At 37.4% G+C, this 15,991-nt stretch overlaps 1 protein-coding gene across 5 annotated transcripts in view; it reads left to right on the top strand.

Annotated features, from left to right (window-relative positions):
• Nucleotides 1–15,991, top strand: part of RBBP5 (RB binding protein 5, histone lysine methyltransferase complex subunit) — a 28,868-nt gene that overhangs the window by 5,738 nt on the left and 7,139 nt on the right. For all 5 annotated transcript variants that reach the window (XR_015798380.1, XR_015798379.1, XM_088153532.1 and 2 more), the window contains exons 5-13: nucleotides 235–397; nucleotides 5,933–6,042; nucleotides 7,647–7,766; nucleotides 9,650–9,803; nucleotides 9,914–9,985; nucleotides 10,881–10,998; nucleotides 12,741–12,810; nucleotides 13,797–14,026; nucleotides 15,464–15,658. Coding sequence is in view for 3 of the 5 variants with exons in the window: in XM_088153532.1 (XP_088009658.1) it covers nucleotides 235–397; nucleotides 5,933–6,042; nucleotides 7,647–7,766; nucleotides 9,650–9,803; nucleotides 9,914–9,985; nucleotides 10,881–10,998; nucleotides 12,741–12,810; nucleotides 13,797–14,026; nucleotides 15,464–15,658 (1,232 nt within the window). In the remaining 2 variants the exon portion in view is untranslated. The remainder of the gene's footprint in view (nucleotides 1–234; nucleotides 398–5,932; nucleotides 6,043–7,646; nucleotides 7,767–9,649; nucleotides 9,804–9,913; nucleotides 9,986–10,880; nucleotides 10,999–12,740; nucleotides 12,811–13,796; nucleotides 14,027–15,463; nucleotides 15,659–15,991) is intronic.

Below are 15,991 nucleotides of genomic sequence, written 5' to 3'. Positions count from 1 at the left end.
AAGCAAAAACATACAGTATTTACCACATCTAAGGGTTGTATTAGCTGCTGGATCCAATTTAGAATATGAATGATACTAAATTAATTTATTAAATCTGCTTATGCTTGCATATGAGTACAAAATACAGTTCATTTTTTTTCAAGGGAAAAAAGCATACTTCCCTTGTTGTTTGCATGTTTTTGATGTTGCATTGCTTGATGTTTGAGGATTTTTCTTGTTTTTTTGCTTCTTTAGAAACAGAGTATTAGTATGTCCAATGAAATCTGCCCCAGTAATGCTAACGTTGTCTGATTCAAAACATGTTGTCCTACCAGTGGATGATGATTCTGATCTCAATGTGGTGGCTTCTTTTGATCGGCGCGGGGAATATATCTATACAGGGAATGCTAAAGGAAAGGTGAGAAATAGTTATATTGTTTTTTCAGTGGGTGACAGACTTAACTATCTGCTGTGTATGACTCAGTACAGAATAGTTTATTTTTGTTTCAACTGTGTAAATCAGATTAATACTTTGTGAATAATTGCTTTATAACTTAAACCTGTCTCATAGGTAAACCCCATGGAAGTGTATAGGATTTGCTGCCTGGTAAATAAAAATAGGTTTGCAGTATAACGATGCAGTCCTTGCTCACTTATCTCAGGTTAAATCCCATTGAACTCAGTGGAGCTTCTCACTAATCACAGACAAGGCTCAAATGATCATATTCGGACACATTATGCATAGATCTAGCTCTCTGGAGAAGTCTGTAATGCTGGGAAAGGCAGAAGGAAAGAGAAGAAGGGGACAAAAAGCAGCAAGGTGGCTGGACTTAATTATAGCAGTGATGGGTGCACCACTGGAAGACCTGAAGGGCCAGGTTGGGGACAGATCTATCTCGGTCACTAAGAGTTAGCACTCAGTTGGTGGTATATAATCATTACATGTGTTTGGCCAGGCTATTCATCAGTTTGTTTGAAGGACTGTTCTGTTTGCAGTATGTCAGCTAGATGTCATGCAATGAATATTTTATTGCTCAGAGAGATACTACAGAGTCATGAATAATAGGTCACATGCCAGGAAATCTACATTACCCTACTACGTTGATCAAGGATTTCAGATGCATATTTCAGTAGTGCATGAACATTTATATCTGGTTTAGGTTGGGCTGATTTGTCTTGTTCCAGAGAATTCTCAGAACAATCAGTCTGTTCAGTGTTACTAGAGGCCTGTATAGTAGAACTATTAAATGAAGGTACAATCACAGTCTGGTCCAAACGGATATGTATATCAGCAGTTCAAGAATTCAAGGGATAGTAAGTATGGTGATGTCAGATAGTAGTCAGGATTTGCAGAAAGTCAGGTATGACTTAGAGTCAAGCCACAGAAGATACAAGATCAGACTGTTAACTGAAATAATTTTAGCACTTTACACAGAGGATCTTATGCTTAAAGCTGATAGAGCTATTCTAATCAGGAGCAATAGCCTACTTCCAAAATTGACCATTACATTCAATTTGCTTTTTGAGCAATCTGGCAGTCCTTTGCCTTTCTGTCCTTTGATTCTTGATCTGCTGTCATCATATGTTCTCATGGGCTGAACAGTCAATTATATGTTTGGGATCAGAGTAAGGAGTAATTTTGGTCTTAGGGTGTAGACTTTTAAGTTCAGGTTTGCATTGTCTAGGTCCTGCTCCTCTTCAGAAGATCCATCCAAGAGGCTGTAGCTTGCTTTACTGATGTTGCATGACTAGCATTTGTTGATTTTGGTCCTTTAGCCCAGGCATGGAGTCAGAGAATTCTTGCTTCTATAGTCTTCAGGCTTTCACAGGAAAATATATGCACCGGTTGTATTTAAAATAAGAAAAAGAAAGAAAGCCAGCTAGCCACCCACCCAGCCTGCCTGCCTGCCTGCCTGCCTGCCTAATAACATTGAGAAAAGATACAGTGTCAGGTTACTGTTATAAAGTAGAAAGATCATTTCCAAGCAAGGATCCATCTTCACTTTGTTATATATTAGATCAAGATCTCTTGCACTTCTGGACCAAATATAGAACAGTCCTCTTAAACTATCGTAAGGAACAAATATATATGAAATGTTACTCCAATTGTTTGAAACCAGTTGTTTCCAAACTAGTGAATGGTATTATTTACTGGCTTTGACAGAATACTGACTATCTAGTGATTAGGTTCCTCCCACCCACCCTCATTTTCTCTTATCAGATAGGAAATACTAAACCTGTATAAAACAAGCAGAATTGAAAGTAGATTGGATAATCTATTCATATTTGGCCTGTTCAGTTACACTTTTAATATTGAATTGCACCCTGTGAAAGAGAATATAGAGATACATATGTACATAAGAACAGTGTCTTAGAGAAGTGCCTTATTGCTATTTGGGTATCACCCCACCTCCCATAGATTTAAGGCATATTAAATTCCATGCTTCTGAACAAAATTTATTTCAGTTTGATGATGCTTAAAGCTTATACCAGTGGATATTATAATGTAAAGTGTAATACACTAGTGAAGAAAAAAATTCCAGCTTAGTCAGAAGTGAGGATACTTGTTAACTTGTGAATATTAAAGATAACTGAGATTGGACAACATCAAAGGCCATTTTATCATGCCTGGTGGACTTGTAAAAAAGCCAGAAATTTCTGAGTTCAAATATGTATAATGATATAAAGAATTTTAAAGATCAACATTCAGTTGAAACTAGAACTTTTCTTGCTGAGGTTAATGGACAGCCAATTAGAAAAGAGCCATGGAAGATTATTTTTATATGGGCAATCCCCAGGTTAAGAACAAGTTCTGTTCCCAAGGTTTGTCCTTAAGTCAAATTTGTATGTAAGCCAGAACAACTTATTTAGTCAAATGTTTGTCTTAGTATGTAGTATTTATTTCACCTTTGTATGCATATAAAACACTTAAGAAACACTTCCAAATACACTGCACCATTTAAACATAGTAACACAATAAATAATAATAATAGTTTCAATAATATCGAAGTAATAAAAGAAACAGTTCTTAAAACAGTTTAGACAGAGAAAAAATATCATGATTGAAGGTTAACAGTACATGGCTACTGTTCAGGAGGATGGACCTGGTATTCCAGAGGATGGACCTGGTGCTGGAGATTCAGGGTTTGATTCTGGTGCTGGAGATGGGGGGTTTGCTTCTGGAATCAATTTCTTGAAGTAGGCATCAAAGGAGGTTTGTACACAGCTTTTCTTTTTCTTATCATAAATAGCCCTGTAGCAGCTGAAGCCCTCAATAACTCTGCAGTTCATTTTGGTGAACCTCTCTGTACTAGGATCTTGCTCCTCTAACTTTGCCATTCTTGCTTCAGTGAGATGAAAGGCTTCAGCTAAGTCTTTTGTCACAAACGTTTTTGGTTCTGGAGTTTGTAGGTCCCAGTCTTCTTCCTCAAATGCTACCACCTGCTGACCTAGTTCCATAAGGTTTTCATTACTCAGTTCTTTGGCATGGGAGTCTTAACTGTATGACATCATTTTCACTGATGTCTAACTGCAATTGATTACCAAGATCAATCATAGTTTGCCTGGCTTCCACAATGTCATTAGCTGTAATTTCCTGAGAAGCATGCCTGAACTGGGGGCACAATTTCTTCTATACTCCTTTCATATTTGGCTGCTTCACTTCATCCCAAGAATCAGCAATATTTCTGATGGCATCATAGATGTTATAATTCCTCCAGAAGTCTGTTAAGCTCATCACATCATCTTGGGTAGCCCTGACTGCTTGTGAGAAGGTGCACCATAAATAATAGTCCTTAAAGGAAGCTATGAATCCCTGATCCATTGGCTGAATTAACAATGTGGTGTTGGGGAGTAACAATACCATCTTTACATTGAGGTGAAGGTCATCTAAAGTACCTGAATGTCCAGGTGTGTTGCCAAGCACAAGGAGAATCTGGAACGGAATTTGCTTGGCCAAGCAATAATGTTGAACAGCAGGGATAAAATAGTTCAGGAACCAGTCTTGAAGAATGGCACTTGTAACCCAAGCCTTTGCATTTGCCATCCAAATAGCCGGAAGAGATGCTTTAGTGGTATGGTGAAGTGCCCTCAGATTTAGGGAATAATAAACAAGCAAAGGCTTGAGCTTGAAATCCCCTGATGCATTACCACCAAGCAGCAATGTTAGCCTATCCTTCACTGCCTTATGCTCTGGTGCACTTTTCTCCTCTTTTGCAATGTAGGTCCTTTCAGGCATTTTTTTCCAAAATAAGCCAGTCTCATCTACATTAAATATTTGGTTGCAAATAACCTCCCTTCTCAATAAACATGGGAAAATCATGCGCAGCACTTACATCAGCACTTGCTGCTTCACCTTGCACTTTAATGTTAATGTTAATGATTGAACCAGACCCTACTCACAACAAATTCTTCATCAAAATCACCCTCAGTTGCTACACATGCAGCTTTTAAGTAAGTCACTGAAAAGGCTTCGAGCCTTTTCTTTCACTAAAGCAGGGCTAATAGGCGTATGATGCTGATTTTGATCCTCTAACCAAATTATCAATAGCCTTTCCATTTCAATGATTAAACCACTGCGTTGCTTAATAATAACTTATCGCCTAGCCTAACACTTTTCCAATCTCTGATGGAGTTTCACCTCGTTCTGGACACTTTATTATTTCACCTTTATTTTCAATGGTGATCATTTTTCTTTTCTTTGATGCATTGCCAGCAGTTTCGCTTTGAAGACATGGTAAATAGGGGAAAATGGGAACATGACACGACTCAAAATGCTGGGTGGTCTCATTCCTTGAGGCGAGGAACTGCTGAAGCTGCGCAATGCTTTCAGGAAGTGCTGAAAACCACTGTACTTTTTAAAAACCTTTTAAAAACGCACACACTACTTCAAGATGGCAAAATTAACTCGTTTGATTAGAAAAAGATCAACAACTACATTTATCAGTGACTAGAAGCCCCTTATGGAGCTTTGGCTGAAAAAAGAGAAAAATGAATTTGTGATTTATGGGCTTGAAGATTAGAAAGGGTAGCTTATGGAAAGAAGGAAATAATGATGTAACTTTAGAGAGAGAGGGCAAAATATTAATGCATTTTTGTTATAAATGTTATAACCACTGTCAAGAAGATCAGAAGCCGCTTCTTTATAGTATTTTTTTTCTTTTTTTCTTTTTCTTTTCTATTTTTCTTTTCTATTTTCTATTTTCTATTTTCACTATTTACTATTTTTCTTTATTATCTTTATTTTCTTTTATGGTTTTTACTGTGTTAAACATTTCTTCAATAAAAATCATATTTAAAAAAAAAAGATAACTGAGATGTGATGCTTTGCTACATTCAGCCTGGTTGTAAATATGAGAAATTCCCTTGGTAGCCTTCTCATGGATCTAGGTTAGTACCCATCTTCCTTTCCAGTTTTAGTTGTGAATTCAGTTCCCTCAATTACTTATGCCTTTATTTTCACAATTAAAAGTGTTTAAAAAAATCCATTTAGATGTTCTCTGATTGGTCTGCTTTCTAATTCATTCTAATATTTATTCTAATTAACTTCTGTTCTTTTATGCAATTAAAATATTTGCCTACATAATGTATTTTTTCCTTTTTGGACTAAAAATATTTCATATAGTAGCTTTGTAAAATATTTCTTAATGGAGCTATTCTCATTTGGAAAGATACCACTATACAAAATGAAATTTATACTGTTGGCAGCATAGGTTGAGTTCTAATACCTACTGTAATACTGCATCTTAAATGTAAAATGTCTCATTTTTAATTGATAACATACAAGGACATCTTTAAGACCCTTGCTTACTATTTCATAAGTTATGGAGGAGATTAGAATTGTAAGGGTATACAGTTGGGTTGCAAGCACACTTCACTGATTTTTCTTACAAGTTTTACACAAAAAGATTGTACACCGAAAAACAAATTAATTACTTATTTCTTGCTGTTTTAGATCTTGGTGTTAAAGACAGACACTCAGGATCTTGTTGCTTCCTTCAGAGTGACAACAGGAACAAGCAACACTACAGCTATTAAATCTATAGAATTTGCTCGAAAAGGGAGGTGAGTTGAAGTCAGTCAGATCTTCAAAATTTATTCACTGAAAGCATAATGGTGAAAAGCTGAGTTGTACTTTTTTCCCCAAGTACTATTTGTGTAGGGAACTGTAAATTCCTCCCACTCGTGATTTGGAGTGAAGCTAGTGAATGTAATCCTGTTCCTCTCAATACACATTCTGTGAGTGTTCTGCAAGGATGAGATAAAAGTTCATTTCAATAAAATGGGGTAAAATGGAAGGCCTTTATGAGAATATCTGGATTTACCAGAAAAACATAGCAAATTGCCCAGTATGCCAAATCTGACTTATTTGTCTAGGCTGATATTGTTCACTCTGATCAAGCTCATGCAGTAGTCTTTCCCATCCCTTGGTTCCTCATCTTTTAACAGGGGCTTGAACGTGAAGGTTTCTTCTGATAAAGGATGTATTGTACAGAGCTGTGCTCCTTCCCCAGTTAGCTATATCAGTTCCCCAGATGTCCTGATTGGTACCAAATGCAGCTAAAGCGCACTAGTTAAATTCACTAGAGTTGCCAAATGCCCATCTTTATCTGTGGATTAATACTTGGGCTTGCCCTTCAGAATGACTTTCTTTTGGCACTGGAAATGTTTGATAACTGCTTTTAGATAAAGGGTTTTTTTTTAATCTTAGTCTTGCAGCAGATGAGTGATCTTAAGCCAAGTTTGTTCATATAGCATTCAGGCTAATTAGGAGTTTGGCTTAGTGACCCTTGTGGTTTCTGAAAGTGTTAAAAAATCACCAAGTATTTGGAATGAAGCAGATACCTGAACATTAGCTAATTTAAGGAGCAGCTGTCATGAAAAAAGGACATGGTTAGTTAAATACTACGATTGAAAGCTAAACAAACAAACAAACAAAACATCTAAATGTAATTGTACTTGCCTTGAAGAAGTTTTAGTGTAGTTCCTATGTCACATGGTAATTTGTTTTTGAAACTGAAGAGGTTTCAAAAGTAGCTTATACCATGACATAGAAAGCTGCCTTCAAAAGCTAAAGTCTGCTGCACCCAAGTCTTTGGGTGCATCTAAAGGAAGTCTTTCTGGCTTACATATTATTTATGCTGCTTACACAGCATATAGGTAGCCCTCGCTTAATGATGGTAACTGGGACTGGCAACTCTGTTGCTAAGTGATGCAGTCATAAAGCAGAAAATCACATAACCATGCTGATTTACAATGGCAGTTGTGGTCATTAAGTGTATTGCACATGGTCATTAAATGAGACGTGATGTGACCACGACTTGTGACTTCCTGCTGGCTTCCCCATTGATTTTGCTTGTGGGAAGCCTGCAGTGAAGGTTGCAAATTGTGATCATGTGACCATGGGAAGCTGCAACCATTATAATTGTGTGCCGGTCACCAGGTGCCCAAATTGCAGTCATGTGATTGCGGGGATGCTGCAACAGCCAGAACTTTGAGGACTAGCCATAAGTTCCACTTGTTCAGTGCTGTCATAATTTCAAATGGTCGCTGAACGAGTGGTCAAGTGAGGATTACTTGTAAAAGTAATTCAAAAGTAAGTGGTTCAGCAATGCATTTTGAAAACCTAGTATCATTGCAGCATACTTTAATATATTTCTGTCTTCCAGTTGCTTTCTCATAAATACTGCTGATCGCATAATCAGAGTTTATGATGGCCGGGAAATCTTGACCTGCGGTAGAGATGGGGAACCGGAACCGATGCAAAAGCTACAGGATTTGGTGAACAGGTAAAAATGTAAAGTAACTAAGTATTTTAAGGCAACAGAATATATTTTCCTCGCAATACTCAAACTTTGTTATAGAACAGTTAATTAATCCTCTTATATAACTTTTTGCTTTGCAAGCTTTGAAAACAATAACTATTCATTCAAATATTCAGCCTGTCCTATAAGATAGGCTTCCTGGACTACTGATCCCCCATCTACCAGAAGAAGGCATGGTACTCAATTTGCATGGCTAAGATTTCAGAGCTATGTATACTTATTTGGTAACTTCCTTTAAAAAATTGGAATTTACTTCTGAGTATCTTCATAGGATCAGGTTGTAAGTTTCTAATGTAAGTCAAGTTCACCTACATAGATATATCCATGTTGTTCTCTTGGCAATAAAATGAAATGGTTTGTCATCGTCATTTTTCAGCTTCCTGGTTCAGTTTATACCCCCTAGAATTTGCTGCTCATCTCTCATCCTATATCTAACTAGGTCCATTCCTGCTTAGTTATTTTTGAGGGAGGCCAAAATCAGCTGGGTCCTCCTGTTAGCTCTAGTGTAATTTTCTACAATATAGTCTCTAATATAGCATCCTGTAATTTAAAGAAGATTTGAAAAATTGCTGTTACGTTGGCCAGATTATTTATTTCTTTGCAGTATTTATATACTAACTTCCTGTCAGAGCTCTTAAGTTGGGTCATAAGTTAAAATCAAGTGATACGAAAAGAGAACACAGAGGAAAATAAATGAAAAATAATACACCATGGCACCTGTATGGGACCATTCTGTGAGGAGCAAAGCCAAGTGACAGTTGATCCTAGCTAGGCTGAGGAGGGAATTTTCTATTTGCGCCTGTCCCTTTAATGTAGCTAGATGTTACAGCTGTTGATGCAGATAATTCTGGGACAAGATGAACCAACCAGTGATTTTAGCCAGGTTGATAGAAAACTTGCTATCTCATCTCTTCCTTCGAGGCAGCTGAGGGTAATGATGAGAGTTGTTCACTTGCCTGTCCATTGTCAGGGAAAAAACCACGTTAAACACGGGAGGCAGACACACCATAAAACAAGTCACTTCAAAGTTCTAAGTTCTACTAAAACTTTATTGAAAATAAATTCAGCATAAAAGTAAAATGCAATCACAACATACAAGGTACTTACACATTGCAATGCCAACCTGCTTGCCCGAGCCGTCAAACTGACAGCTCGTTCAAGAGGTGCCATTTACCTGGTTGCTATCCTTTTTATCCCTTTAAACCACAAACCACATTATGACAATCAGATCATTCCCAGAACAGATGTCGACACGTGTCGGTGCCCTCTCTCTGGCACTTCTATTCTTGTCAACAAATTTGTAATTTCCTTCACTTTGTAAGTTCCTCTTATTTCCCGTAAATGCCCCACAGGTCATATTTCAGTTATCTTGGCCTTATTAAATGCACTCAAAACTTACATTAAAACATATAAAAAGGCTACTAATAATTTTCCCCTCACACCATTTTCATATATATATCTTTAAAGGCATATCTCTGCAGAAACAGAGTATTTTTTCTATTATGCTTGTGTAAGCCCAGTGAGCAGAATTTTAGAATCTGAAAAAGTACAATTGAAAGGCTAGTGTTGTGATGCACATTATTTTTTGTATTTTCTATTTCATTTTATAATAGCTTTTCTAAATAATCACTTAAGGATAGATGGTCCAGTTAATCAATTTGAGAAATATAGCCTGATTTGAACACTTTGGACATTTATATAGCAGAATTTGCCATTTGCATTTTCAGAATAATAATGCCATTCTCTCCAAATAAAGCATTTTTAGAGTTTGAGTTTTCAGGAATCTTTTATTTTTCCTGCTCTTGAAAGAATAGACTAACTTTTGCTGATAATTCCCTTTTCTGTAGGACACCTTGGAAGAAATGCTGTTTCTCTGGTGATGGAGAGTACATTGTTGCAGGATCAGCACGTCAGCATGCTCTGTACATATGGGAGAAAAGTATTGGCAACCTTGTGAAAATCCTGCATGGCACTAGGGGGGAACTGTTGCTAGATGTTGCAGTAAGTGCTCCATCTTTTTCTCCGTAGATTAATTTTGTCAGAATAATTGGCCCGTTTTGTTTTAATATATGTGCCACTTTTCTCCATCTTCCTGATGCAATCTCTTCTAGTGGCATCCTGTCCGACCAATCATTGCTTCTATTTCCAGTGGAGTGGTATCCATATGGGCACAAAATCAAGTGGTAGGTAGAATTCTGCTGCATTTTATTAGCCCTTTACATTTTGATTTTGGGGGGGGGAGGCTCTGTTTTCATTTATTCTGAATACCTTTACAATATTTGCATAAGCTTTACATTATAGAATTAGTATTATTCTAAACAAATATAGAAGAATGTAAAAGAATGCAGGAACCAACCTAATGTTTAAAAAACTTCCTAATGGAGAAAGCAGTTTGACGTAGAACCAATTATACAGAGAGGTGGTAGACTCCCCTTCATTGATTGAGCTTAAGTGAAAGCTAGAGAGTTGTCTGTATGGTTGCTTTAATTTTGATTTTTGTGCTGAAGAGGAACTTGGCCATGATGACTTAGATGACCTTTCCTGTCCTGTTCCAGGTCAGTCAGGCACACCCAGAGAAGTTTGGGTGCTAGACTTTTGCTTCAGATTTAAGCAAAAGCAAGCAGCAGCAGGCAGGGTTTGTGTGCAAGCATATACAAGTTTCAAAGTCCCAATCTCATACGAGCTTGCTTGCAAACAAGTTCAGATAACAAGAGTCCAAAGCAACAGGTGAAAACATTATTAGGATATGGTTTAGTTGTTTGCAGATAAGTCATCAGTTGATAGGGTAGAAAGTGACAGTTTTGGGAGACAAGAGGTTCCAGGCTTTGGGTGCATAGACCACGATAGAATGGTTGTCCCCAAACTGGCTTTTAAATAAAACCTCTATTAGGTGGATGCTAATCAACACTGGAAACTCCCTTGCTTGGCAAGAAGGGACATAGAGCATCTTTGCTCTGCTCTGCTTGATATAGAGCATGGTGTGATTGAAAAGTGGTTGCTCGTTGCTTACATGGGGCTTATATGCTATATGGTATCACAAGTTTGAAATGTTTTCGGATGGGGGGATTTACGGTTTAGGAAAACTGGAGTGCCTTTGCACCTGATTTTAAAGAGCTGGACGAAAATGTAGAATATGAAGAGCGGGAGTCTGAATTTGACATAGAAGATGAAGATAAGAGCGAGCCAGAACAGACAGGTAATGAATGTATTATTTTAAATTTATTTTAAAAACAATAACTCTGCTGGAGATGTCAGTGCCCATTTAAATCCAGCATTTTGTTTCTTACCATGGCGAATTGGATACCTTTGTGGTGTTTACAAGCAGGAGATGAAAACATGCTCTTTTCCTGGCAGTGTTGCCTTGCAACTTGATTGTGCGCCATCTCACCCTCAACTTTTTTCCAAGTGAAGGTGTTTGAAACACTGAACCTTTTCTCCTAAGGAAATGTTCAAGCCCCCTGATCATGTTTGTTGCCCCTTTTTGCACTTTTACAACTCTGTTTCACTTTTTTAAATGTGATGACCAACAATTTTTGTTCCAAAAATTGCGTATAATAATAACACCACAAATAACAAGACCTATGGGAATTGGGGGGCAGGTTCCAGAGCATATGATCATCCTCTTGTTTTTACAAGTATTCCTCTTCCTCCCAGAGAGGTGCTTTCTACAAGGTTCCATGTGGCTTTCTCATAGTAGCTGTCCTTTGGAATGACTTACTCAGCTAGTGATGAAAAGAGCTGCTCTGCCTGCATCACACGGCTCACACTGGCTTCTATATGCCGCATCGCTTTCTTGCAATCTTTCAGTTCTATCACTGGATGCTAATGTTCAAAAGCCATTCATGGCTTGCTCTGATGACTACATTGGTGCTTGTAGTTAGGGTAGTACTCTTTCCTCTGAAGCCTCCAACTGCAGTGATAATGGTTGTCTTCCATCTGCTCACAGCCACAATTGCCAGCAGTGTGATTGGAGGCCAGCTGCCACAAGAAAGCCATGTGGAGCTTCAGAATTGGGCTGACTCAGTGAGGGGTCCATGCTAAGCAAGTACATGTAACCTAACCGTAATCATTAAAATAGAATTCCATGTATGTGTAAGGAAACAATAAACAAGGCCAAAACCACAGATATGTGAAAATCTTAATGCATATGCTGAAATCAGGTGTATTTATCAATCATGGATGCACAAAACAGGAGGTAATGAGATGACAATGAGAGTCACCTCTATTCCAAATGTGGAAGTAATAAAGAGAAAAGCATTACAATGCTGGCAGCTTTATTTTCAGTTTCTTTCCTAATGTTCTCTAGCATAAAATTTGCCTTTTTCACAAGTGCTACACGTTGAATCAACATCTTAATTGAACTATCCATTATAACCTCAATGAATTTTTCTCTGATTAGAGACATATTCCATATATGTGAAGTTAGTGTTTTGTTCTTTGTAAAATTAAAAAGAGGTCCTTTTGAAGCTCTTCACTGCTGTGCTTTAAAGAATGTGTGGGGTTTGGCTCACAATATCATCTATAGCTTTTAGATGTATGTAGGGAAAATCTGCCAGTACTAGTGATATTAGGAGATTTTTTATTACTTCAATGTTATAGTTTTATGAGATAGCACAAAATTCAATTCCAGTAATTCAGTTACAGGGCCCCCAGCAAATTTATCCACTGCCATACATTAAGAAATAAAATAAGAGTTTTCAATCAGAGAATTTGCCTCTATTAACTTAAAGTCATCTCACACTTATAAGTAGTAACAATTTGTTGCCTTTTTTTTCTAATCTGATACAACTGTCAGAAATTACACTTTATAAAATAAAACACATCTTCACCCATACAGGATATAGCAGGTCCCATTGATTTAACTCCATTGATTTGCTGGTGCAAAATGGCAGTTATCAAGTAGATACTAATGTTCCCCCCAATTTCTTTGCTTGCCAGGTGCTGATGCTGCAGAAGATGAGGAAGTGGATGTAACTAGTGTAGACCCCATTGCAGCTTTTTGTAGCAGGTAAACTGGTAATGGCACAGCTATTACAAGACTATAAAGAAATTTTAGTTGATTCAAATTATAAGTGTGAAGTATTTGTGTGTGTGCGTGTATGTATACATACATGCATACGTATATTTCAGAACCAAGTCCTGCCCATGCAGTAATGTTTACTCCTTGTTAAATCAGATTAAGAATGAAGCTTCAAAATATCTGTGCTATCATGAGGAAGATACTAGTTCCGATGTAAAATAACCTGGTGCTAGAGGCTGTTATAAATTGCATCTAATTTATTTTTAATTACAATTTCCTGTAAACCAAGAAATGTATATATTCCTCTTCCAAGTTCCTGAAGAATGCTTTTCTCTTATAATAGTTGTGTGAATTAGGTGCATATTCACTATATGTAACCATGTCAAGTACCTTCTTGTGCAAAATGGCTCAGAGTACAACTGTTTTGTAGTTTGAGGAGCTGTCCTAGAGTAATTTTTGTGAGCTAATTCTGAGGCAGGTGGAGAATTTCAGAGAGAGAAAAAATGCTAGATTACAAGATAGAAAGTGAATATTGAAAGTATCCATAATAAAAGATAGTGGAAGTGAACAAGTGAAAGCACCCAGATTTATATAGCACTCATCTAGCAGAAGCTAAGAAGCCTGTGCTTGATAAGGAGAGAGGTGAAAGGTCTTAACACAAATTTATGCATTGTCCCCTAACCTTTAGATATGCTGGATTTCAACTTCCATAATCCCCAGTGAACATAGCTATTGTGATGAATGTAATTTGTGGTGAAACTCATTAGGAAACCAGGACTGTTGCTACCCTGTTGGATAGTAGGAGAGGAGTATTCTATTTTGTAATATATGAGATGCCTTCACAGCATGCAGTTGAATGGTTAATTTAGGGGTCATGATAATACTCTCAATGAGGTAAGAATATAAAAACAAAGGAACACATCTTCCAACATGAGCTGTATATTGCTAATGAGAAAAAATTATTTCTCTGACAGTGATGAAGAATTGGAAGACTCTAAAGCTTTACTCTACTTGCCTATTGCTCCTGAGGTGGAAGACCCAGAGGAAAATCCATATGGGCCTCCACCAGATGCAGTTCAGACTGCTTTACCTGATGAAGGAATAGGGTCTGAGAAGAAGCGGCAGTCTTTGTCTGATGGACCTCAGCCTCCAAAGAAGAAACCTAAAACAACCAACATAGAACTGCAGGGAGTACCCAATGATGGTGAGTAGGTATTCTTTTTCATTCCTTTATAGTTAGGTATCAAAATATATGCTTAGACTTATTAAAGAATCATGATCTGTTCTTTAGTCCAGACTCCCAACATCTTTAATTTTCAGCAGTCTGCAGAATAGATGGGAATGTGTAGTTATGCTCGGATTTTTTCTGCACTACCTGGAACTATGATTCATTTAAGAAATCACTCTTTATCAAGTGGGCTGTATGTTTATTCTTCAACAAAGCAGAATTCTAACATTGGTTTTTTTTATTGTTCCACTTATTTTCTATGGGGCCAGCTGATCACCCAGAAAAAAATGCTTCTGAATTGGACATCTTCCCCACCCTTTAACCTGTTACATAAAATTTAAAGTTCTTTCATATGTTGCTTCTCTCTGCTCTGCTTCACAAGCCTTTGGCAAGCATTGTGGGAGCATTGTGTTTGCCTTCTCTGGATTGTTCACCAAAAGCTTTTGGAAAGAGCACATCTCCATAAATGCATTATATAACTATTATGCTTTTTCCTAACCGACTGTATTTTGTATGAATGAGTCCCATATTTCATTACAATTGTCTGTACAAAGTCTGCGTCTGTAGGCAATCTGCTCATAGGTGGCAAGTGCAATCAGGCCTTCAGTCTATTGAGTGAATGGGGCCATACATTTATATTTCCAGTGTTTTAATATCCTTTAGCCATAGCAAGGGCACGGAGAATCCATTTATGTTGTCCAGTTGTCAAATTCCATGTACTGGGTATGTAATTCAAGAGAATATTATCCTCTGAAAATCATCATATCCTAGAAGCTAATGTCCCACAATCAGGTAAGAAATTGAAGCTGAAAAGAGGTGGCTGTTTCAGCAAGACAGTGATCTCAAATATACTTCTAAATCATCTGGGAAATACATACAGGAAAAAAAGATAAAGGCTTTGGAATGGTCTTCACAGCCCCAGACTGAATATTATTGCAAATCTCTGGGAGATCCCAAACATGCAGTGCATGCAAGGAGACCTGAGAATATTCCTGCAAGGATAATTGACATAAAAATATTCAAAAGCAAGAAGGAAAAGACTCTTAGTTGGCTATAAGAAATGTTTGGTAGCTGTTAATTCTGCCAAGGAAAGTGTTACAGATGCTGACTAAAAGAGTGACCAAAGTTTTGCTGCTGGCACATTCACTATTTATTTTGAATATGTAAAGAACTACACATAAATTTTATGTATGTATGTTTGCAGAAAGATGTGTTTGTACCATGTAGACATTGTGTCAGTTTCTGTTCACGTAGAAATTCATTGAAATATACAGTTTGACCAGGGGTGCTTAAACTTTTACATACAACTGTGTGCCTTGATCTGCATAGATTTGGAAAATAAACAAGAGAGTGAATACATTGGCTTGTTTTTGTTAATGGAAAGTATGCACTTTCTGTTGTAAACTTTTACAGAAGTCCATCCACTGCTGGGTGTAAAAGGAGATGGTAAATCCAAGAAGAAGCAAGCAGGGAGGCCTAAAGGATCAAAAGGTAAAGAGAAAGATTCTCCATTTAAACCGAAACTCTACAAAGGGGACAGAGGTTCTTTACCTCTGGAAGGAGCAGCGAAGGGTAAAGTGCAGGCGGAGCTGGGACAGCCTTTGCCAGGTAAGGACCCATTGTGAGCGTCTGCTTGCTTGGTGACCTTGCTTCGTACAGACATGGCCTAATCTGAGCACTTTGATTTCCCAAACGCCACTTGCTTGCTAAATGTTTAGTTGCTGTGCTCTCAAGGATAGACAGAATTGTACTTTTTCAATTATACCATTTACTCTTCATCACTACAAATATTGGTAAGTTCTATAACACGCTGACATTCAAATAAAGAATGTGAAGCTAAAAAAAATGAATGTGATTTTACCATAAAGAGAAGCAAGCTGTTGATGTTGATTCTCTTTAGTTCATACCATTATTTTTTCACAATCCAAATTTGCTGGCCAA

Source organism: Python bivittatus, unplaced genomic scaffold (genome assembly GCF_059951505.1).
Source record: "Python bivittatus isolate LINGU-HERP-01145 unplaced genomic scaffold, Pbiv_v1 ctg000700_np1212, whole genome shotgun sequence".
Taxonomy (NCBI): domain Eukaryota; kingdom Metazoa; phylum Chordata; class Lepidosauria; order Squamata; family Pythonidae; genus Python; species Python bivittatus.
The sequence above is the reverse complement of the archived record's forward strand: the minus strand, read 5'-3'. Positions and strand labels throughout refer to the sequence as shown.